The 25,619-nt window shown below is 47.8% G+C and overlaps 1 protein-coding gene and 1 pseudogene across 1 annotated transcript in view; one reads left to right on the forward strand and one right to left on the reverse strand.

Annotated features, from left to right (window-relative positions):
• Positions 1-21,474, reverse strand: part of LOC139232569 (zinc finger protein ZFP2-like) — a 55,009-nt gene extending 33,535 nt beyond the window's left edge. The window contains exon 1 of the mRNA XM_070862996.1: positions 20,288-21,474. Within this exon, the coding sequence (XP_070719097.1) occupies positions 20,288-21,042 (755 nt within the window). The 5' untranslated portion in view covers positions 21,043-21,474. The remainder of the gene's footprint in view (positions 1-20,287) is intronic.
• A 402-nt stretch (positions 21,475-21,876) lies between these two features.
• On the forward strand, positions 21,877-24,630 carry LOC139232574 (zinc finger protein 16-like; annotated as a pseudogene).
• Positions 24,631-25,619: the final 989 nt, after the last annotated feature.

Consider the following 25,619-nt stretch of genomic DNA (forward strand, 5'->3'; position numbering starts at 1 on the left):
CTTGCCCGTATCTTAAACAGCTCAATAGAGTCAGGGATTGTTCCCGCAATGGATAGGGAGCTGACCTAGCTCCCCTTTTCCCAATGGAGTGACTCCTGCCAACGAACAGGAAGCAGTGCAGAAGCATTCTGCGGATAACTATCAGGCCCCAAATGTTAAAAATAACGTTGACCACAACAGACGGAGCATCTGAGAAGTGCTGAAGCACATCACTAATAAAGTTTCATTAATGTTACTGAAGTTGGTTTAATTTATCTTTGCTTTATTAATGTTACTATAGTTGGGTTAATGTTACTGGTGATTTTTCCTGTTTAAGAACCGCTGTCTCGAAGGACAAACAACAGCTTTTGAAAATAAACTCACAGTTCGAATTAACGTTTCTAACAGAATTCTCTAAATCCGCTTTTATTTCTCATTTTGGGAAGTCTGGAGACAACAAATCAAAAAAGAACACTGGATCTGCGAAGGCGCAATGACTTCCGGGTCTTTGGCAGCAGTCACGCAGCCGAGTCACAAAACAGCCTCTGAATTGTTCATTCAAGGAACCTCTTTGATTTCCTTCCTTCTTTCATACTTCGATATTAGACAATGTTAGACTTTGGGAATTTGGGACAAGAACAGGCGGATCCAGGTGTTGCACTGGTTACATCCAATCATCGGCCTACCTGAAAAAGGCTTCTGACAATAACCTGTGCCCAGGCCCCACCAGTCGCCTTCTGATTTCACCGTCATATCTTCATCCATTACCCGCCTTTCACCCTCGCTAGAGCTGGATTCACCACCATGATCAATCCCCATACTGAGGCTCTCTGATTCCCATTTATAGTCTCAGTGTAAGTGTTCCCTGGATTTGGTGTCTCAGTGTAAGTGGTCCCTGGATTTGGTGTCTCAGTGTAAGTGGTCCCTGGATTTGCTGTTATGTATGCATGCCTTGCAACTTTTCCCACGTACTTTCACAAGGCAGGTAAAAGTGCAGTTTGTTTTTCTCTATTCTGTGCATCAAGCCAAGTACAGCAGTGACCACAAACTGAATAACCTTCCCTCTCCTGTGCTAGAAAAAAAATTTGATTTAAGGTGGGCAATAAGGTCAAAGTAAAGGGGCTAATTTTAAAATGGACAAAAATCCCTCAAGAGCTACTGTGGGGGAGGGGAGGCCTGTCACATTTCAAATCGTAGAAAACTACATTTTTCAATGTGGGATCTTGGTAGCCACTTTACTTTGGTTGCTGCAGATTTGCGCAGGAATTTCCTCAGGTGTTCTCCCGATTGGCCACTGTAACGTTAAGAAAAGGTCGGCAGGAGCCCCGGGTAGAAGTGGGTTTCCGCCCTCGATTTTCCGGCTGTGAGGACCAATTTTAACCCTAATACAGGCGGGGAGTTAAACTGGGCCGGGTGACTTGCCCAATGACGCCACACACTGATCCGTCTGGCTTCCATTTGAACCTGCTCATCGAAGCAGGTGACAAGGACACCCGCCTGAAGCCGGCAGTGACTGAAACTGTGGCCTGAGACTGGAAGCCATTGTGGCTTTCCCAGAAGGGGGACCGCGGGAAGAGAATCTGGGACCACTAGAGACACAAATAAGCACATTCTTTACTTTCCTTATGAAGCCAGGAGGAGAAGGAGTGCTACTCTGGCTCCATCAGGAAAGTTTAGGCCACAAGACCTTCCTGAAACCTCCACCCCGTGATGTGCCTTGTTACCAGTGACTATCTTTGGTGCTGGCTGGCAACCTCCTGACGCCCAAAATGCCACTCCTGCTCGCTGGCCAGCTGCCATTTCCTGCCCTTTAGGGTGAGCAACAGACGGGGGTATGAGATCAGGCCCGGGAGTTAAAATCGTCTGGATGGTTTGGCATTTACCCACCAACAGCCGCCCCCACTTCCTTCACCCCAATTCCTATTCCTGGTTAAAATTGGGGTTTAGGTTTCTCTGGGGTAAGTTGAGCCAAACCTGCCCAGCGGGAAACTGACTGAATCAGATCAGCCGCCTGCAGTCAATGGAAACTAAAATCAGGCAGAGTGTAAGATGGGCAGCCGGACCAATCCCGTCAGTTTCCCACTGGGCAGGGTAGGTTACAATCACTGCCCAGGACCTTCCCATTATCCAGGGCCCCAAATATTCCTTCCAGGTGAAACAGCGATTTACTTGTACTTCTTTCAATTTAGTATACTGTATTTACTGCTCACGCTGTGGTCTCTACATTGGGGAGACCAAGCGTAGATTGGGTGACCGCTTTGCGGAGCACCTCCATTCAGTCCGCAAGTGTGATTCTGAGCCTGTCACTTTAATTAGCCACTGCATTCCCACTCTGACTTCTCTGCCCCCATTTGCAGATGATACAAAGATTAGTGGGAAAGCGGGTTGTGTAGAGGACACAGAGAGGCTGCAAAGAGATTTAGATAGGTTAAGCGAATGGGCTAAAGTTTGGCAGATGGAATACAATGTCGGAAAATGTGAGGTCATCCACCTTGGGATGTGAATCTGATGGCCTACTCCTGTTCCTAATTCTTATGTTCTTATGTAATGATGTATTGTAACACTAGACCTGTATATACCTTACCTGTGCACCAGAGGGTGCTGCTGCTGGAGACCCAAAGATAACCTGTACACTGCAGGTAACACAGTATAAAAAGGAGCTCACCCCTTGGTGTCCTCACTCTAGGAGCTGCAATAAAGGACAATAGTCTGTACAGTTCAAGTGCCATACCCCTGCCTCATGGAGTCATTGACAGAGTGCCTACATACACAATAACTGGCAACAAGGTCACGAATTCCATGCACAACATGTCTAATCTCAGCAACTTCCAACAATTCACCAATGGGGAAGATTGGGATGCCTTCGTGGAAAGGTTAGAACAGTTCTTCATCGCCAACGACCTGGATGGGGACTCACCGGCCACACTGGCGAACAAGCGCAGGGCCATCCTGCTTAGTAGTTATGGGCCCACCATCCATGGCCTCGTCAGGGACCTGCTAGCCCTAGCGAAGATAACAACCAAGAGCTATGGGGAGCTTGTAACCTTAATACGAGAACAACTGAAACCCAAAGAAAGCATCCTCACAGCCAGACACCAGTTTTACACTCACCAGCGCCCCGAAGGCCAAGAAATTGCTAAGTATGCTGTAGATTTAAGAAGGTTGGCTGCACTCTTCTCAATCTTCCTCGCCGCCATGCTCCACCTCACAATCAACAAGCTCCTCGCTGGAGTGGAATTAAACTACAGAACCAGTGGGAAGCTGTTTAACCTATGCCGCCTCCAGGCCAGGTCCAAGATCACCCCAACCTCTGTCGTTGAGCTGCAGTATGCGGACGATGCCTGCGTCTGTGGACATTCAGAGGCTGAACTCCAGGATATAGTCAATGTATTCACTGAGACATATGAATGCATAGGCCTTACGCTTAACATCCGTAAGACAAAGGTCATTCACCAGCCTGTCATCGCCGCACAGGACTGCCCTCCAATCATCAAGATCCACGGCGTGGCCTTGGACAACGTGGACCATTTCCCATATCTCGGGAGCCTCTTATCAACAAAGGCAGACATTGATGCGGAGATACAGCATCGCCTCCAGTGTGCCAGTGCAGCCTTCGGCTGCCTGCGGAAAAGAGTGTTTGAAGACCAGGCCCTCAAATCTACCACCAAACTCATGGTCTACAGGAATGTAGTAATACCTGCCCTTCTGTAAGGGTCTAAGGCATGGACGATGTACAGAAGGCACCTCAAGTCGCTGGAGATATATCACCAATGATGTCTCCACAAGATCCTGCAAATCTCCTGGGAGGACAGGTGCACCAACATCAGTGTCCTCAGCCAGGCTAACATCCCCAGTATTGAAGCACTGACCACACTCGATCATCTTCACTGGACAGGCCACATAGTACACATGCCAGATACGAGACTCCCTCAGCAAATGCTTTATGCGGAGCTCCTTCATGGTAAACGAGCCAAAGGAGGACAGCGGAAACGTTATAAGGACACCCTCAAAGCCTCCCTGGTAAAGTGCGACATCACCACTGACACCTGGGAGACCCTGGCCACAGACCGCCTAAGGTGTAGAAAGTCCATCCAAGAGGGCGTTGAGCTCTTTGAGGCTCGACACAAGGAGCATGAAGAGGCCAGGCGCAGGCAGTGGAAGGAACGTGCGGCAAACCAGCCCTACCGACCCCTTCCCCCGAGGACTGTCTGTCCCACCTGTAACAGGGTCTGTGGTTCTCGTATCGGGCTGTTCAGCCATCAAAGAACTCACTTTTGGAGTGGAAGCAAGTCCTCCTCGATTCCGAGGGATTGCCTATGATGATGATGGCTGCACTGTGTGATTTTGGCGACCACTTCACAGAAGCACTCAGGGACATTTTTGTTATTGGAATTGGCCACGAGGGCCTCCTCCACAAACTTCTCTCTGCGGACATCACAGTCACCCTGCAGAAGGCAATCAAAGTGAGCCAGGCCTTCATGATTTCCGTCTGCGACTCCAAACGAATGATGACCCACACCAGGACTCTAAACCGACAAGCGCAGTGAACAGAATGGCGACTTTCAAAGGCAGAAATGCTGCCCTGAGTCCTGTAACCCTGAGTCCGCCACATGGTGCCAACCGGCTTGCCCCGTGCTGGCACAGTGGAGGAAACCACAGGGCCCACCAGTGCCACTACAAAGACTAAACCTGCAAAGGCTGCAACGTGAAAGGTCACCTTCAGAGAATGTGCAGAAAAGGCTTTACTCACTGCGTCGCTGAAGAGTTGGCTGATCACCTGGGCTCTGACACTGACGAAGACGAAGCTGCTCCACCCCTGGAAGAAGAGTGCGGAATTTATACCTGCTCCACCGAGAGTTCCCCATGGAAGATGGAAGTGGATATCAACGGAGTTCCAGTTTCGATGGAGATTGATACATGTGTGAGCCAGTCTTTGATGAACCAGATGACCTTCGAAAAACTTTGGAACAATCCCGCCTAACGACCAAAGGTGTCTCCTATCCAGGCAAAGCTGCTCACCTACACCAAAAGGAACCATCCCAGTCGTTGGTAGCATGGACATCGTGATGAACAAGCTCCCCTTGTGGATTGTTGCCAGCGATGGTCCAACGCTGCTGGGAAGAAGTTGGATGAAGCAGGTCCAATTCGGTCGGAGTGATGATGGCCTCTGGGCTCCAGCGATCGACATCCCACGCCGCTCCGAACTTGGATCCATCGCTGCACCTCGAAATCCTACCGTCCAGCTCAACTGCACGGCGACGACTGCACAACACCATGGCGAGATCACCCAACCCGAATGTCCAGACCTCACCTTCCAGGCTGTGGCAGGACTCCGAGGAAAGAAGATCGGTGGAAAAGGTGGATTCCTGACGTCTGTGGCCGATCCGGAAAAGAAAAAGATCACCAGAGCCTACATCGAAGATGGCGGCTACACCACGAGGTAAAGAACCTAGAATCAAAATGGCCACGGCCAGACCACGAGGGACAGCGTTGGAGGAGCGACACGTGGCACCGAGCGGCGAACCGGATTGGAAGGCCCCCTTAAAGGAGACCGGTAACCCAAAGAAATTAAAGGGACAGTTTTACTCTAGGCACAGCGATGCCAAGGACTTTAAAGTTAAAAGTGCAGTAAACGAATGCAGGTATGCAAATGTAACGTTAAATTGTGATGCCGGATTAACTAATGAAAAAAATGTAATGAATGCTTGTGAAAGTGATGTTAGCAACAAGTTTGTACTGTTAAACGATGAAGCTAGAAATTTTAATATGACAAATGTAACCCTGTATGGAGACATCGATACACAAGAAAGTGTTGTAAGTGCTAAAAGTGCTAATGTAAAGAGAGATAACAGTATAGAATCGACTATTTGTGATCGGAGCCAACGTGTCATGTATGAAGAAAATAGACTGTTAAAGGACACCGGGTTCTGCAGGTCCAATGTAAATGCCAGAGGTATCCCCCTGTGGGAGACCCCAAGGTCCAGCGGGCTACCTGACCATGTAGCCTGGGCTTTTGGGACAAATGTGATGCCCCAGGAAGAGCTCACACACACCCAGTGGGAGCAGACCCACTGCAGGGACAGCGGTCAATGGGCAGCACAGCCACCACCACCGGCAACCTGCCCCAGATCGGCCCTACACCCCCTGGCCACCAGGGCCAGCACCAGGAGCGAGAGACCAATACCCTCCAACTTTCCTGGCGGACCCTGGGATGACCAGACTTCCACCATCAATGGGGGACAAGGAGCCCACACAGCCATGTGGTCCTGCCCACCATCAAACACCACCACTCACCCACGCTACAGTGTATGTACCTTACCCATTGCACTGGCTCCACCACTGAGGAATCCTCCAACAGTGACACCCACATGGTCTGTGTGTGAGGGGGGGGGGGGCGGAATGAATGAGGGCAGCCTAAAGCACAGGGATCACACCTGGCACTCACACAACCCTCACCACAACCTCCCACAGCTCACTACTGATCACCTCCCCATGTCATGGCAATGAGGACTTGGGAAAGGCTTGGGGGGGGGGGGGGGTTGTTATGTATGCATGCCAATGATGTCATGATGTACTGTAACACTAGAACTGTATATACCTTACCTGTACACCAGAAGGTGCTGCTGCTGGAGACATAAGGATCACCTGCGCACTGCAAGTAAACATAGAAACATAGAAAATAGGTGCAGGAGAAGGCCATTCGGCCCTTCGAGCCTGCACCGCCATTCAATGAGTTCATGGCTGAACATGCAACTTCAATACCCCATTCCTGCTTTCTCGCCAAACCCCTTGATCCCCCTAGTAGTAAGGTAACCCAGTATAAAAGGGATCTCATCTCTTGGTGTCCTCACACTAGGAGCTGCAATAAAGGACTACAGTCTGTACAGTTGAAGTGCCATACCCCTGCCTCATGGAGTCATTAACAGAGTGCCTACATACACAATAGCTGTCCCAATGTAAGTGGTCCCTAGATTTGGTATCTCAGTGTAAGTAGTCCCTGGATTTGTGTCTCAGTGTACGTGGTCCCTGAATTTGGTATCTCAGTGTAAGTGGTCCCCGGATTTGGTATCTCAGTGTAAGTGGTCCCTGGATTTGGTGTCTCAATGTAAGTGGTCCCTAGATTTGTGTCTCAGTGTAAATGGTCCCTGGATTTGGTGTCTCAGTGTAAGTGGTCCCTGGATTTGTGTCTCAGTGTAAGTGCTCCCTGGATTTGTGTCTCAGTGTATGTGGTCCCTGGATTTGGTGTCTCAGTGTAAGTGGTCCCTGGATTTGGTGTCAGGGAGGAAGCTCACTGTCTTCACCTCCCCGTCCCAGTCCTTCACTCAGCAGCTTTTGATCTTTTCCTGGGCCCTCTTTTTCCAACTTTGGTGCTTTGCTCTTTCAATGCGGGGTGAAGTGGGACCTCTCCCGCCGAGCCCCCTCTGTTGCTCCATCTCCCTGCTGCACCGTTTGTGCTGGGATATTTCCCATTGGAAAGAGTGTTGAGCTGCAGAGCAGAGGAGCCGAGGCCCCGCTGCAGTGAGCAAAGGGGACGGAAGGACGGGTGCGGGCTGAGTGCTCAAACCCCGCGGGGAAAGGGAGCAGGAAAAGGTCAGGCTGTGATTGGAGGATCAGCGAGCACGAGCGGGTGGTGGGGCCCGGGACAGACCGGAAGGAATCTTTCACCCAGCCGCAGTGACGTCGCTGAGGGATTGCCCGCGGGATTTAAATCTCCGGCGGGTTTGTGTTCCAACAGGAGTTCTTCACTGGGACTGAGGGCAAACCCGCTGCCCAGCAATGTGTTCAGCACAGAATGATCCCACACAAATCTATTCCCCATTAACACTGGCCACATTAATTCACCAGAAACAGCCCAGGACCCGCGAGTACCTGCAGCCCCGCCTCTGATCAGTTAAACACACAATTCAAAGCATTCTAAAGTGAAAATAAACCCCATCATAGTTCAACAGAGTCTAATAATGAGCAGTGAAGCCCCCTCACACCAATTCCTCTTTCACCCCAACTCCTGTCACCCCTACTCTCCAACCTCTCTCTTGTATTTATAAATGTTGTAAGTGGCTCTTTGAGTTAGGATATTTCTTTATTTTGTTCACTCGACATGTTAGGTAACAGACTATATCCTGTGAATGTACAGCTGGAGTATTGGGCCGTGATGTGTTTACTTCTTCATCCTGTTGACTCTAAAATTGAGTCTTGTTGTTTCAGACACCAGATTATCAGCTCACAACAACAGATTATCCTTCACTGACTTTATAACCAGCACTGCAAAAATACAGACAGAGTACAGTTACCCAATCCAGAAAACATAAAAACATAAGAATTTGGAGCAGGACTAGGCCATTAGGCCCCTCGTGCCTGCTCCACCATTTAATAACATAATGGCTGATCTGATCTTGGACTCAGCTCCACTTCCCTGCCCGCTCCCCATAACCCTTTACCCCCTTATCGATCAGAAATCTGTCTATCTCCGCCTTAAATATGTTCAATGACTGCACCTCCGCAGCTGTATGGGGCAGAGAATTCCACAGATTTATGACTCTTTGAAAGAAGAAATTCCTCCTCATCTTAGTTCTAAATGGGTGACCCCTTATTCTTAAACTACGCCCCCTAGTTCTGGATTCCCCACGAGTGGCAACATCCTCTCTGCATTTACCTTGTCAAGCCCCCTCAGTATCTTATATGTTTCAATAGGACCACCTCTCATTCTTCTAAACTCCAATGAGTATAGGCCCAACCTACTCATCTGCTCTTTATAAGTCAACCCCCTCATCTCTGGAATCAACCGAGCGAACCTTCTCTGAACTGCCTCCAATGCAAATATATCCTTCCTTCAATAAGGAGACCAAAATTGTATGCAGTACTCTAGGTGTGGCCTCACCAATACCCTATACAGTTGTAGCAGGACTTCCCTGCTTTTATACTCCATCTCCCTTATAATAAAAGCCAACATTCCATTTGCCTTCTTGATCACTTGCTCTACCTGCATACTAGCTTTTTGTGTTTCATGCACAAGGACCGGAGATCCCTCTGAATTGCAGAATTTTGCAGTTTCTCTCCATTTAAATAATAATTTGCTTTTTTATTTTTCCTGCCGAAGTGGATAACCTCCTACTTTCCCACATTCTACTCCATCTGACAAATTTTTGCACACACACCTGTCTATATCCGTTTGCAGATTTTGTGTGTCCTCCTCACAACTTGCTTTCCCACCCTTCTTTGTATCATCAGCAAACTTGGCTACATTACATTTGCTCCCTTCATCCAAGTCAATAATATAGATTGTAAATAGTTGAAGCTCCAGCACTGATCCCTGTGGCACCCCACTAGTTATTGTTTGCCAAGCAGAAAATGACCCATTTATCCCGACTCTCTGTTTTCTATTAGTTAGCCAATCCTCTATCCATGCTAAAATATTACCCCCAACACCTTGAGCTCTTATCTTGTGCAGTAACCTTTTATGTGGCACCTAATCGAATCCCTTTTGGAAATCCAAATACACATCCACTGGTTCCCCCTTATCCACCCTGCTCGTTATATCTGCAAAGAACTCCAGCAAATTTATCAAATATAATTTCCCTTTCATAAAACCATGCTGACTCTGTTTGACTGTATTATGCTTTTCCAAATGTCCTGCTACTGCTTCCTTAATAATGGACTCCAGCATTTTCCCATATCCCTTAATTCTCTACAACAGATGATAGGCTAACTGGTCTATAGTTTCCTGCTTTCTGTCTGCCTTTTTTAAATAGGGGCGTTACATTTGCAGTTTTCCAATCTGCTGGGACCTCTCCAGAATCCAGGGAATTTTGGCAGATTACAACCAATGCATCCACTATCTCTGTAGCCACATATTTTAAGACCCTGGGATGCAGGCCATCAGGTCCAGGGTCTTGTCTACCTTTAGGCCCATTATTTTACTGAGTGCTTTTTCTTTAGTGATAGTGATTGTTTTAAATTCCTACCTCCCTATAACCCTTTGATTATCTATTATTGGGTTGCTTTTAGTGTCTTCTACCATGAAGACCGATACTAAATGTCTGTTCAAAGTCTCCGCCATTTCCCTGTTCTCCGTTATTAATTCCCCAGTCTCATCCTCTCGGGGACCAACGTTTACTTTAGCTACTCACTTCCTTTTTAGATAACCGTAGAAGCTTTTACTGTATGTTTTTATATTTCTTGCTAGTTTACTCTCATATTCTATCTTCCCTCTCTTTATCATTTTTTTAGTCGTCCTATCCCGATTTTTAAAATCTTGGCCATTTTGTATGCCATTTAAAAAAATTTGATACCATCGTTTACTTCCTTAGCTAACCACGGATGGTTCTCCCTTCTCTTAAAGTTTTTCCTTCTCACTGGAATATATTTTTGTTGAGAGTTATGAAATATCTCCTTAAATATCTGCCACTGATTATCAACTGTCTTACACTTTAATCTATTTTCCCAGTCCACTTCAGCCAACTCTGCATTGATGCCTTTGTAATCGCCTTTATTTAAGATCAGGAACATAAGAACATAAAAAATAGGAGCAGGAATAGGCCATTTGGCACCGCAAGCCCGATCCGCCATTCAATAAGATCAAGGCTGATCTGATCATGGTCATAGCTCCACTTCCCTGCCCGCTCCTCATAACCCTTTACTCCCTTATCGCTCAAAGATCTGTCTATCTCCACCTTAAATATATTCAATGATCCAGCCTCCAAAGCTTTCTGGGGCAGAGAATTCCATTGATTTACAACCCTCTGAGAGAAGAAATTCCTCTTCGTCCAACAATCCATTTGCCTTCCTCATTACTTGCTGTTTCATACACAAGGACCCCCAGGTCCCTCTCTACTGCAGCACTTTGCGACTTTTTTCCATTTAAATTATAATTTGCTTTTGTATTATTTCTGCCGAAGTGGATAACCTCACATTTTCCCACATTATACTCCATCTGCCAAATTTTTGCCCATTTAGTCTGTGTATATCCCTTTGCAGATTTTTTGTGTCCTCCTCACAATTTGCTTTCCCACCCATCTTTGTGTCATCAGCAAAATTGGCTACACTACACTCAGTCCCTTCATCCAAGTCATTAATATAGATGGTAAATAGTTGAGGCCCCAGCACTGATCCCTGCGGCACCCCACTAGTCACTGTTTGACAACCGGAAAGTGACCCATTTATCCCGACTCTCTGTTTTCTGTTAGTTAGCCAATCCTCTATCCATGCTAATATATTACCCCCAACCCCGTGAACTTTTATCTTGTGTAGTAACCTTTTATGTGGCACCTTATCGAATGCCTTCTGGAAATCCAAATACACCACATCCACTGGTTCCCCCTTATCCAACCTGCTCGTTACATCTTCAAAGAACTCCAGCAAATTTGTCAAACATGAGTTCAGAGGACACTGGTATGAAATCCAACTTTCTCACCCTCCAACTGAATTTGAAATTTAACCATGCTATGTCACAAAATTCTCTGGACTCTGGGGAGGTACCAGCAGATTGGAGAGCAACGAATGTAACGCCTCTGTTTAAAAAAGGGGGCAGGCAAAAGGCAGGTAACTATAGGCCGGTTAGTTTAACATCTGTAGTGGGGAAAATGCTTGAAACTATCATTAAGGAAGAAATAGCGGGACATCTGGATAGGAATAGTGCAATCAAGCAGACGCAGCATGGATTTATGAAAGGGAAATCATGTTTAACTAACTTACTGGAATTCTTTGAGGATATAACGAGCATGGTGGATAGAGGTGTACCGATGGATGTGGTGTATTTAGATTTCCAAAAGGCATTTGATAAGGTGCCACACAAAAGGTTACTGCAGAAGATAAAGGTACGCGGAGTCAGAGGAAATGTATTAGCATGGATAGAGAATTGGCTGGCGAACAGAAAGCAGAGAGTCGGGATAAATGGGTCCTTTTCCGGTTGGAAATCAGTGGTTAGTGGTGAGCCACAGGGATCAGTGCTGGGACCACAACTGTTTACAATATACATGGATGACCTAGAGAAGGGGGCAGAGTGTAGTGCAACAAAATTTGCAGATGACACTAAGATTAGTGGGAAAGCGGGTTGTGTAGAGGACTCAAGAGAGGCTGCAAGGAGATTTGGATAGGTTAAGCGAATGGGCTAAGGTTTGGCAGATGGAATACAATGTCGGAAAGTGTGAGGTCATCCACCTTGGGAAAAAAAACAGTAAAAGGGAATATTATTTGAATGGGGAGAAATTACAACATGCTGTGGTGCAGAGGGACCTGGGGGTCCTTGTGCATGAATCCCAAAAAGTTAGTTTGCAGGTGCAGCAGGTAATCAGGAAGGCAAATGGAATGTTGGCCTTCATTGCGAGCGGGATGGAGTACAAAAGCAGGGAGGTGTTGCTGCAACTGTATAAGGTATTGGTAAGGCCGCACCTGGATTACTGCGTGCAGTTTTGGTCACCTTACTTAAGGAAGGATATACTAGCTTTGGAAGGGGTACACAGACGATTCACTAGGCTGATTCGAGAAATGAGGGGGTTACCTTATGATGATAGATTGAGTAGACTGGGTCTTTACTCCTTGGAGTTCAGAAGGATGAGGGGTGATCTTATAGAAACATTTAAAATCATGAAAGGGATAGACAAGATAGAGGCAGAGAGGTTGTTTCCACTGGTCGGGGAGACTAGAACTAGGGGGCACAGCCTCAAAATACGGAGGAGCCAATTTAAAACTGAGTTGAGAAAGAATTTCTTCTCCCAGAGGGTTGTGAATCTGTGGAATTCTCTGCCCAAGGAAGCAGTTGAGGCTGGCTCATTGAATGTTTTCAAGTCAAAGATAGATAGATTTTTAAGCAATAAAGGAATTAAGGTTTACAGGGAGAGGGCGGGTAAGTGGAGCTGAGTCCACGACCAGATCAGCCATGATCTTATTGAATGGCGGAGCAGGCTCGAGGGGCTAGATGGCCTACTCCTGTTCCTAATTCTTATGTTCTTATATTCTTATGTTCTATTTCCTATAGGATCCTTTACTATGGGATCATTTATTAATCCTGGTACACTCATAATAAAGGATGAAACTGAGTACTGTGTACAATGAGCAAGTGTGACCTTAGCTCCTTTAATAAGACTCCAGAGTGCCGGTACCTCGTGGGTGGGCTGCTTATATACCGTGCTCCCAAGGGATGCTGGGATCCCTTGGGATTCCAACAGGTAGGTCCTCTGGTGGTCAGGTGTTATACAGGTTACAAGGGATTAAATACATAACATCACTCCCCCGTGAAGTCAACAGTATACTTATTTACAAGGTGAGACGATCTGGGGCTTTTCGCTCCCTTGTCAATCGACTCGGTACATATGCGTGTGTGAGTGAGTTAGTTAGTTCTTCACTGGGCTGATGGGCAGCCGGCCTTGCCGGGCTGCTGCGGATGGTGAGTTCAGCTTCGTGGTCAACCATGATGTCAGTTGTCACTTCTGTGTGTGTTGGAGGGTCAAAGTTGGTGGTGTCTTCTTCGGGTTGTTCGTAGCTGTTGGTGAACCGCAATTTGATTTGGTCCAAATGTTTTCTGTACGTTTGTCCATTTGCCAATTTGACCTGAAACACCCTACTCCCCTCTTTGGCTGTGACGGTGCCAGCGAGCTATTTGGGACCATGTCCATAATTGAGCACAAACACAGGATCATTGATCTCAATATCGCGTGACAAGTTTGCGCGGTCATGGTGCACACTCTGTTGATGCCGCTTGCCATCCACGTGATCATGGAAATCAGGGTGGACAAGGGAGAGCCTTGTTTTTAGCACCCTTTTTATGTGCAGCTCGGCTGGGGGCACCCCGGTGAGCGAGTGGGGTCTGGTGCGGTAGCTGAGCAGCACTCGGGACAGCCGGGTCTGCAGGGAGTCTTCCGACACACGTTTCAAGCTTTGCTTGATGGTCTGAACTGCCCGTTCTGCCTGGCCATTGGATGCGGGTTTGAACGGGCAGATGTGACGTGTTTGATCCCATTGCGGGTCATGAATTCTTTGAATTCAGCACTGGTGAAGCACAGCCCATTGTCGCTGACTAGGACATCAGGCAAGCCGTGCATGGAAAACATGGCTTGTAGGCTTTCAATAGTGGCCAAACGTGCTTATGGACATTATCGCACATTCAATCCATTTTGAGTAAACGCCCATGACAACCAAAAACATTTTGTCTCGAAATGGGCATGCATAGTCCATGTGGATCCTCGACCATGGTTTGGAGGGCTACGACCACAAACTTAGCGGTGTCTCTCTGGGTGCATTGCTCAGCTGAGAGCAAGTGTTGCATTCGCATGCATGACTCTAAATCTGAGTCAATGCCAGGCCATCACATATGGGATCTGACTATGGCTTTCATCATTACAATGCCTGGGTGGGTGCTGTGCAGTTCTCATATAAACGTATCTCTGCCTTTCTTGGGCAAGACCATGCAATTGCCCCACAATAGACACTCTGCCTGCAGAAACATTTCGTCTTTGTGCCTGTGGAACGGCTTAATCGCCTCCTGCATCTCCGCTGGGACAGTGGACCAGCTCCCATGGAGGACACAGTTTCTTACCAAGGACAGTAAAGGATCCTGGCTGGTCCAGGTCCTGATCTAGCGGGCCGTAACGGGGGACTTTTCATTCTCGAATGCCTCCATGACCATGAGCAAGTCCGCTGGCTGTGCCATTTCTACCCCGGTGGTGGGCAATGGCAGCCGACTGAGAGCGTCTGTGCAGTTCTCTGTGCCCGGTCTGTGGCGGATTACATAGTTGTACGCTGACAATTTGAGTGCCCATCTTTGGATCCGGGCAGAGGCATTGGTGTTAATCCCTTTGCTCTCCGAGAATAGCGTTATGAGCGGCTTGTGGTCAGTTTCAAGCTCAAACTTGAGGCCAAATAAGTACTGGTGCATTTTTTTTTTACCCCGTAAACGCACGCCAGAGCTTCTTTTTCAATCATGCTGTAGGCCCTTTCGGCCTTGGACAAACTTCTGGATGCATAAGTGACTGGTTGCAAGATCCCCGATTCGTTAGCCTGTTGCAACACACACCCGACCCCGTATGACAATGCATCGCAAGCTAGCACTAATCGTTTACAAGGGTTATACAAGACTAGCAGTTTGTTTGAGCACAACAGATTTCTGGTCTTCTTAAAGGCAGCCTCTTGTGAATTCCCCCATACCCAGTCGTCACCCTTGCGCAGTAGCACATGTAGGGGTTCTAGCAAGGTGCTTAACCCAGGTAGGAAATTATCGAAATAGTTAAGGAGTCCCAGGAACGACCACAGCTCCGTGACGTTCTGTGGTCTCGGCACGTTCTTGATGGCCTCCGTCTTGTCATCGGTGTTTCTGATGCCATCTGCCGCGGTTCTTTTTCCCAAGAACTCGACCTCCTGCGCCAGGAAAATACACTTCGAGCATTTCAACCTGAGCTCCACGTGATCCAACAGACTAAGAACCTCTTCCAGATTCTTCAAGTGCTCAATGGTGTCCCGACCTGTAACCAGTATGTCGTCCTGGAAAACCACGGTGCGAGGAACCGACTTTAGCAGGCTCTCCATGTTCCATTGGAAATTTGCCGCGGCCAACCGAATCCCGAACGGGCATTGGTTATAGATGAACAGACTTTTGTGTGTGTTGATGCAGGTGAGGCCTTTCGAAGACTCCTCCAGCTCCTGCGTATTGTCGACCGAGGTCAGATCCAGCTTCGTGAACATCTTCCCTCTAGCCAGGGTCGCAAATAGGTCGTCTGCCTTGGGTAGTGGATACTGGTCCTGTAGCGAAAAACGGTTAATTGTTACTTTATAGTTCCCACAAATTCTAACAGTGCCATTCTCCTTAAGTACCGGGACAATCGGACTAGCCCACTCATTGAATTCCACTGGCATGATGATGCCTTCTCGCTGCAGCCTGTCCAGCTCAATTTCCACTTTCTCACGCATCATATACAGTACCGTGCGTGCCTTGTGGTGGATGGGTCACGTACCGGGAACCAAATGGATCTGCACTTCCGCCCTTGAGAAGATTCCAATGCCTGGCTCGAACAACGATGGGAACTTGCTCAGAACCTGGGCACATGAGGCGTCGTCGACGAATGAAAAAGATTAGTGAAGACAAACGTAGGTCCCTTGCAGTCAGAATCAGGTGAATTAATAATGGGGATCAAAGAAATGGCAGACCAATTGAACAAATACTTTGGTTCGGTCTTCACGAAGGAGGACACAAATAACCTTTCGGAAATACTAGGGGACCGAGGGTCTAGCGAGAAGGAGGAACTGAAGGAAATCCTTATTAGTCAGGAAATTGTGTTAGGGAAATTGACAGGATTGAAGGTCAATAAATCTCCTGGGCTTGATAGTCTGCATCTCAGAGTACTTAAGGAAGTGGCCCTAGAAATAGTGGATGCATTGGTAATTATTTTCCAACAGTCTATCAACTCTGGATCAGTTTATATGGACTGGAGGGTAGCTAATGTAACAGCACTTTTTAAAAAAGGAGAGAGAAACGGAGAATTATAGACCGGTTAGCCTGACATCGGTAGTGGGGAAAATGTTGGAATCAATTATTAAAGATGAAATAGCAGCACATTTGGAAAGCAGTGACAGGATCGGTCCAAGTCAGCATGGATTTATGAAAGGGAAATCATGCTTGACAAATCTTCTAGAATTTTTTTGAGGATGTAACTAGTAGAGTGGACAATGGAGAACCAGTGGATGTGGTGTATTTGGACTTTCAAAAGGCTTTTGACAAGGTCCCACACAAGAGATTAGTGTGCAAAATTAAAGCACATGGTATTGGAGGTAATGTATTGACGTGGATAGAGAACTGGTTGGCAGACAGGAAGCAGAGTCAGGATAAACGGGTCCTTTTCAGAATGGCAGGCAGTGACTACTGTGGTACTGCAAGGTTCAGTGCTGGGACCCCAGCTCTTTACAATATACATTAATGATTTAGATGAAGCAATTGAGTGTAATATCTCCAAGTTTGCAGATGACACGAAGCTGTGTGGTGGTGTGAGCTGTGAGGAGGATGCTAAGAGGCTGCAGGGTGACTTGGACAGGTTAGGTGAGTGGGCAAATGCATGGAAGATGCAGTATAATGTGGATAAATGTGAGGTTATCCACTTTGGTGGTTAAAAACAGGAAGGCAGAATATTATCTGAATGGCGACAGATTAGGAAAAGGGGAGGTGCAACGAGACCTGGGTGTCATGGTACATCAGTCATTGAAAGCAGGCGGTGAAGACAAATGGCATAGCTAGGGGATTTGAGTATAGGAACAGGGAGATCTTACTGCAGTTGTACAGGACCTTGGTGAGGCCTCACCTGGAATATTGTGTTCAGTTTTGGTCTCCTAATCTGAGGAACGACGTTCTTGCTCTTGAGGGAGTGCAGCGAAAGTTCACCAGACTGATTCCCGGGATGGCAGGACTGACATATGAAGAGAGACTGGATCGACTGGGCCTGTATTCACTGGAGTTTAGAAGAATGAAAGGGGATCTCATAGAAACATATAAAATTCTGACAGGATTGGACAGATTAGAGGCAGGAAGAATGTTCCCGATACTGGGGAAGTCCAGAACCAGGGGTCACAGTCTAAGGATAAGGGATAAGCCATTTAGGACCGAGATGAGGAGAAACTTCTTCATTCAGAAAATTGTTAAGGCCAGTTCGTTAGATATATTCAAGAGGGAGTTAGATATGACCCTTACGGCTAAAGGGATCAAGGGTATGGAGAGAAAGCAGGAAAGGAGTACTGAGGTGAATAATCAGCCATGATCTTACTGAATGGTGGTAAACATAGAAATTAGGTGCAGGAGCAGGCCATTCGGCCCTTCGAGCCTGCACCACCATTCAATAAGATCATGGCTGATCATTCACCTCAGTACTCCATTCCTGCTTTCTCTCCATACCCCTTGATCCCTTTAGCCGTAAGGGCCATATAGAAACATAGAAAATAGGTGTAGGAGTAGGCCATTCGGCCCTTCTAGCCTGCACCGCCATTCAATGAGTTCATGGCTGAACATGCAACTTCAGTAACCCCTTCCTGCTTTCTCGCCATACCCCTTGATCCCTCTAGTAGTAAGGACTTCATCTAACTCCTCTGTGAATATATTTAGTGAATTGGCCTCAACAACTTTCTGTGGTAGAGAATTCCACAGGTTTACCACTCTCTGGGTGAAGAAGTTTCTCCTCATCTTGGTCCTAAATGGCTTACCCCTTATCCTTAGACTGTGACCCCTGGTTCTGGACTTCCCCAACATTGGGAACATTCTTCTTGCATCTAACCTGTCTAAACCCGTCAGAATTTTAAACGTTTCTATGAGGTCCCCTCTCATTCTTCCGAACTCCAGTGAATACAAGCCCAGTTGATCCAGTCTTTCTTGATAGGTCAGTCCCGCCATCCCAGGAATCAGTCTGGTGAACCTTCACTGATGGTGCATCTAATGGTGCAGGCTCGAAGGGCCGAATGGCATACTCCTGCACCTATTTTCTATGTTTCTATGAAAGCGCTCGGATGTCGTCAAAGTTCCGGCGGATTTTTCCCAGCCAGCTTCTGCCAAACAACGTGGGGCCATCCCCTGGCACAATCCACATCGGGAGTTCGTGTACTGCTCCATCATCGGAGACTTTGACTTCTGCACTGCCAATTACAGGGATTAGTTCCTTGGTGTAAGTCTTGATTTTGGTGTGAATGGGGCTGAGCTTGTGCCTGTGTACCTTTTTGCCCCACAGCCTGTCGAAGGCCTTTTTACTCATTATGGACTGATTGCACCCGTGTCCAGTTCCATAGATACTGGAATACCGTTCAGTTCAACTTTCAACATTATTGGTGGACATTTCGTAGTGAATGTGTGTACTCTGTACACTTCTGCCTCCTCAGTACGAGTCTCCAATTTAGCCTGATCCACGGTTGATCGATCTTCCTCTGCAACGTGGTGGTTTGCAGGGTTTGCAGCTCACCTGCACATTTGCTGGAGGTGTCCCATTGTTCTGCAACTGTTGCACGCATAGTGCTTGAAGCTGCATTGATGGGGCCGCTGATCACCTCCGCAGCACCAACAAGGTGTTAACAGCCTCGCTTTAACGATTGATGGTGGACTCTGGGTCATCTGAGATCGAGCAGCAGCAGCCAGCGTGTACATTCTGCCATGTATATTTCTGCTCGAAACCAACATTACTTTATGCACAGTACTGGCCGAAACTTCTTTACTCTGCGAAATCTGTCGCTGGTGGGCATAAATGCCTGGGCTATCGCTATGGCTTTACTTAGGTTTGGAGTTTCTACAGTCAACAGTTTGCGAATGATTGTCTCATGGCCAATGCCCAGTACAAAAAAGTCTCCAAGCATTTGTTCTAGGAATCCCTGAAAATCACAATGTTTTGCAAGGCGCCTTAGTTCGGTGATATAGCTCACCACTTCCTGGTCCTACGATCGTTGACACGTGTAGAACCGCTATCTCGCCATCAAAACGCTTTCCTTAGGATTTAGGTGCTCCCGGACCAACGTACACAATTCTTCATAGGATTTCTCTGTTGGTTTTGCCGGAGCTAGAAGATTCTTCATGAGGCCATAGGTTGCTGCCAGTTAGGAGGATCGCCCTTCGTTTAGCGTTCTCGTCCCCTTCCAGCTCGTTGGCCACGAAGTATTGGTTGAGTCTCTCCACAAAGGCCCCAATCGTCCCCTTCTGAGAACTTCTCCAAGATACCAACTGTTTTTTGCATTTTCGCTCGGTTGTTCGTTACCTTATCGCCAATTGGTACACTCATAATAAAGGATGAAACTGAGTACTGTGTACAATGAGCAAGTGTGACCTTAGCTCCTTTAATAAGACTCCAGAATGCAGGTACCTCGTGGGTGGGCTGCTTATATACCGTGCTCCCAAGGCATGCTGGGATCCCTTGGGACTCCAACAGGTAGGCCTTCTGGTGGTAGTGTAATACAGGTTACAAGGGGTTAAATACATAATGAATCCGGTCTCATTACACAATACCAGATCTAAGATTGCTTGTTCCCTGGTTGGTTCCACGAGAAACCATCTTGAATACAGTGTTATGAACTCTTCCTCAAGGCTACCTTGGCCAATTTGATTTGTCCAATCAATATGAAGATTAAAATCGCCCAAGATTATTGCTATACCTTTCTTACAAGCCTCCATTATTTCTTTAGCCAAACACTCTGTGTTTAAAACAAAGTTGATATATTTGACATATATCTAGAATATTAAACTCCAGTCCAGTTATAAGGGTTAGTAACATCAGCAGAAACAAACCCAACTCTCAGAATGAACATGATTGGTTCCTGGATATGATTAACAGCAGCAATAACAGCAGAATCTAACCCCTGCAGTCACTTGTGAACTCGTTGATGTCTCAGCAGGTGGGATGACTGAGTGAATCCCTTCCCACACACAGAGCAAGTGAACGGCCTCTCCCCAGTGTGAATTCGCTGGTGTCTCAGCAGGGTGGATGATTGAGTGAAGCCTTTTCCACACAAGAAGCAGATGAATGCCTTCTCCCCAGTGTGAACTCGCTGGTGTGTCAGCAGGTGGGATGATTGAATGAATCCTTTCCTACACACGGAGCAGGTGAATGGTCTCTCTCCAGTGTGAACACGCTGGTGTGTCAGCAGGTGGGATGAGTTAGCGAATCCCTTCCCACAGACGGAACAAGTGAACGGCTTCTCCCCCGTGTGACTGTGTTGGTGTGTCAGCAGATCTCTTGTGCTTTTGAAGTACTTCCCGCACTCAGAACATCTGAAAGGTCTCTTTTCAGTGTGAACAAGTTGGTGTTTCGCGAGGTTGGCTAATTGAGTGAATCCCTTTCCACACTCAGTGCAGGTGAACGGCCTCTCTCCAGTGTGAACTCGCTGGTGTTCAGTGAGGCTAGATGACTGCCCAAACCTCTTACCGCAGTGAGAGCAACTGTATGGCCTCTCCCCAGTGTGAACTCGCTGGTGTGTCAGAAGGTGGGATGACTGACTGAATCCCTTCCCACACACAGAGCAGGTGAATGGCCTCTCCCCGGTGTGACTGCGTCGATGAGTTTCCAGCCGGGAGGGGGAGCTGAATCCCTTCCCACAGTCTCCACATATCCACGGTTTCTCCATGGTGGGGGTGTCCTTGTATCTCTCCAGGTTTGATGATCAGTTGAAGCGTCGTCCATACACAGAACATGTGTATGGTTTCGCCCCGCTGTGAATGGTGCGATATTTTTCAGGCTGTGTAACAGGTTGAAGCTCTTTCCACAATCTGCACTGGAACACTCTCACTCAGGTGTGTGTGTGTCTCGGGGCTTTTCCAGTCACACGGATGTTTGTAATGTTTTCCCAGACAGAAGAGACAAACATTTCTCCTTCCACATTGAAAGGCGGCTGATATTCAGGCCCTGATGAATGGAGTGACTGTGTGAGATGTGGATGTGATGTTGGGTTTGAGTTTGCGGTCTGTAAATGCTGCCCTTCTCACAGCCTGGAACAGCACTTTACAAAAGCCCTGACTGTGAGTCCAGGATAGAAATTCACAACATTCTCTCCTCCTGGTTCCTGGCCCAGGGAAAGGCCGCGCATGCGCCCTGCTGCCCCTGCCCCAGCAAGATGCCGGCCTGTCACCGGGAGAAAGCCCCGCAGCCGCCCCTCCCCCGGGGGCCCCACTTGGGGCAAAGGCCGGAACCGGAGGTTGTTGTTCGGGACCTGAGACCCACAGCGGGTGTGTGTGAAGCAGATAATGCAGAGGTTGTTGTGGGGCCTGGGCCTGGGCCCTCCGCCTATCTCTCACCCGCTGTCGCCGCCCACTGGCCGCGCATGCTCAGCTCACGCTGCCCGGCGGAGTGACGGCAGCTCCTGACCAATAGGAAGAGCGGGGGCGGGACTGGAGGACCGAGCGGGCGGTTGGTCCTCCAACCAATCGGAGCAAACTCCACATGATCCGCCTCCCCACAACTGGCGCCAGGTTACGGCCCAAACTCCGGGACAGCCCGACAGTCAGGGAGCGTCTGTAAATGGGGAGCGGTCTGGGAGCGTCTGTCAATGGGAACCGCTCAGTGAAGGCGAAATACGATGAACATTATCCATTCCCGACGATCCGGTCCGAATCTGAATGATTTTCGGTTAATCTTTGTAGGAGCAGCTCGAAGATCTGAATCTGGGGAAGTGAGGATGAGAGTCTGCGAACATGAATTGCAAAAGAAAATAGACCCAGGTCCATCTTCCACCATCCGCACTATGTGACAATGAAGTTGTTGGCTAATTATGACAAACGATCTATCAATTAGTCCACAAGAGACCAATGAACCGTTGTACTGGCTCTGCTTTTCATTTTAGTGGCAATTACCAGATGTTTCTCTCAGTGTGAGCTTGGGTTGTGGACTGTAAAATCTCCTGGTCTATTGTGGAGAAGGGGGAGGTGTCGGTCGCTGGTCTGCAAGGTACGGTCTATGTGATAGTGAGAACAGACATTAATTGTGTCATAGTTCAGTGAGACCCCATCACTTGCTGAGTGAGTGAGTAAGTATAACTGTAACTCAGAAAGCCGCAGCTTGTTGGAACAGACCTGGGGAGAAGGGAGCTCAGAACTAACCACTGGACTTTCTGTTCTCCACATCTGGGCAACGATGTCGCTATCCGCTCAAAGCTGCTAATAAAGCCATTAAAGATCATTTGTTGTGAGCTGGGTTATTTGGTATCAGAAACTGCTATATTTTGAGTCAACGAGTGGCACTGACCTACAGTCAGAGTCAGCACTTTAAGGAGAGGTAGAGAGAAAATCTGGAGAGGAGAAAATAAATAGTAGGAGACTCGGCGATGAATCTCTCGCAATGAGCAGAGAATGGGAGGAGCGTGTCAGATGGGAGATTTACGGCTTTGGAGAACAAAAGGGGAAAGAATGTTCCATAGAAACTACAATTGTCTGTTCTGAATATCTTGTATTTGCAGTGATAACTTTTGTAAATTCCTTTCACAGGTTATTAGAAGGGGAGGATCACCTAATTCGTATATGATCGGCCTCTGATTATGAAAGGAGAAATGCTTGTCTGTGGCAAAAGGTTTCATTCATCATTGAGGCTGGAAAAGCACCGAGACACACACACCTGTGTGTTCCAGTGCACTGACTGTGGAAAGAGCTATAACCAGTTAGACAGCCTGAAAAAACATCGCACCATTCACAGCGGGGAGAAACCGTACACGTGTTGTGTGTGTCGACGAGGCTTCAACTGATCGTCCAACCTGTTAAGACACAAGGACACCCACAACAGGGAGAAACGGTATAAATGTGGGGACTGTGGGAAGGGAGTCGGTTCCCCATCAGAACTGGAATCTCATCGATGCAGTCACACTGGGGAGAGGCCGTTTACCTACTCCGTGTGTGGGAAGGGATTTAGTCTAGCCTCCACTCTACTGAAACACCAGTGAGTTCACAGCAGGGAGAAGCCATTTACCTGCTCAGTGTGTGGGAAGGGATTAATGACATTTAGTTTGTTGGGACACTAACGAGTTCATACTGGAGAGAGACCATTCACCTGCCCCGTGTGTGGGAAGGGATTCAGTTGGTCAGCCAACCTTCTCATACACGAGCGATTTCACACTGGGGAGAGGCCATTCATTTGCTCAACGTATAGGAAGGAATTCACTACTTCATCCAACCTTCTGACACACCAACGTGTTTGCACTGATAACAGACCATTTAAATGTTCTGATTGTGAGAAGGGCTTTAAAAGCAAACAGGAACTGGTGACACACCAATGCATTCATACCGGGGAGAAGCCATTCACATGCTAGGAGTGTGAGAAGAGATTCACTACATTATCCCTATTTCTAATACACCAGCAAGCTCATACAGGAGAGAGGCCGCTCACCTACTCCGTGTGTGGGAAGGAATTCACTCATTCATCCAACCTGCGGAAACACCAGCGGCTTCACACATGATTTCAGGGGTTGGATTTCGCTGTTAATCACATCCAACAACAACAACTTGCATTTATATAATGCCTTTAACATTGGATAATGGCCTAAGACACTGCACAGGAGCGTTATATAACAGAATTTGACACCGAGTCGCATAAGGTGTTATTAGGACAGGCTTGGTCAAAGAGGCAGGTTTAAAAGAGCGTCTTAAAGGAGGAAAGAGAGTCAGAGAGAATTAGGGAAGGAATTCCAGCGCCAGTAGTGGAGAGATTAAAATCAGGGATGCACAAGAGGCTAGAATTGGAGGAGCATAGATATCTCAGAAGGTTATGGGGCTGGAGGAGGTTACAGAGATAACGAGGGGTGAGGCCATGGAGGGACTTGAAAACAAAGATGAGAATTTTAGAACTGATGGACCAGGAGCCAATGTAGGTCAGCGAGCACAGGGGTGATGGGTGAACGGGACCTGGTACTAGTTAGGATACGGTCACCGAGCACAGGGGTGATGGGTGAACGGGACCTGGTACTAGTTAGGATATGGGCAGCGAGCACAGGGGTGATGGGTGAGCGGGACCTGGTACTAGTTAGGATATGGGCAGCGAGCACAGTGGTGATGGGTGAGCGGGACCTGGTACTAGTTAGGATACGGTCAGTGAGCACAGGGGTGATGGGTGAACGGGAACTGGTACTCGTTAGGATACGGTCACCGAGCACAGGGGTGATGGGTGAACGGGACCTGGTACTAGTTAGGATATGGGCAGCGAGCACAGGGGTGAGGGGTGAACGGGACCTGGTACTAGTTAGGATATGGGCAGCGAGCACAGGGGTGAGGGGTGAACGGGACCTGGTACTAGTTAGGATACGGTCAGCGAGCACAGGGGTGATGGGTGAGCGGGACCTGGTACTAGTTAGGATACGGTCAGCGAGCACAGGGGTGAGGGGTGAACGGGACCTGGTACTAGTTAGGATACGGTCAGCGAGCACAGGGGTGAGGGGTGAACGGGACCTGGTACTAGTTAGGATACGGTCAGCGAGCACAGGGGTGATGGGTGAGCGGGACCTGGTACTAGTTAGGATACGGTCAGCGAGCACAGGGATGATGGGTGAGCGTAACTTGGTACAATTAGGATACGGGCAGCGAGCACAGGGGTGAGGGGTGAACGGGACCTGGTACTAGTTAGGATACGAGCAGCAGAGTTTTGGATGAGCTCCAGTTTAGGGAGGGTGCAGTGTGGGAGGTGGGCCAGGAAAGCATTGGAATAGTCAGATCTCGAGGTAACAAGGGCATGGATGGGGATTTCAGCAGCACATGTTCTGTCTGGCAGTTGAGGTTTGTTTCTGCTGATGTTAATAACATCTATAATGGGGCTGGAGTTTAATATTCCGGATATATGTTAAATAAATCAGCTTTGTTTCAAACACAGCATGTCAACTACTTGATTTCTTCAAGGTAAGGGACTGATTGATGTCCTAGTTACTGATCATTTGTGCTTTTGCTCCTTTCTAACTCTAGATTGTTTCAGTTCTCAGATCTTGGGTTACTCACATGGACAAGTGCCAGTTCCCCGTACCTCCCAGTGTGCCTCTCCTAGCCTTGGTATCCAGGGAAGGTGTTGGAAACATGCCCGGGATCACTAAACACAAAACCCAGTCTGTTAATCACTTTCAGCGACTGGGCTTAGCATGCATCCGGCAGCATCTCTCTCACCTTTGATGTGTGAATAGAGCATCTCGCCTGCAAACCTGGTTTTAAATTTAAATCCACTCAGCAAATTAAACAAAAG

Source organism: Pristiophorus japonicus, chromosome 20 (assembly GCF_044704955.1).
Source record: "Pristiophorus japonicus isolate sPriJap1 chromosome 20, sPriJap1.hap1, whole genome shotgun sequence".
In the NCBI taxonomy this organism is placed as follows: Eukaryota; Metazoa; Chordata; class Chondrichthyes; family Pristiophoridae; genus Pristiophorus; species Pristiophorus japonicus.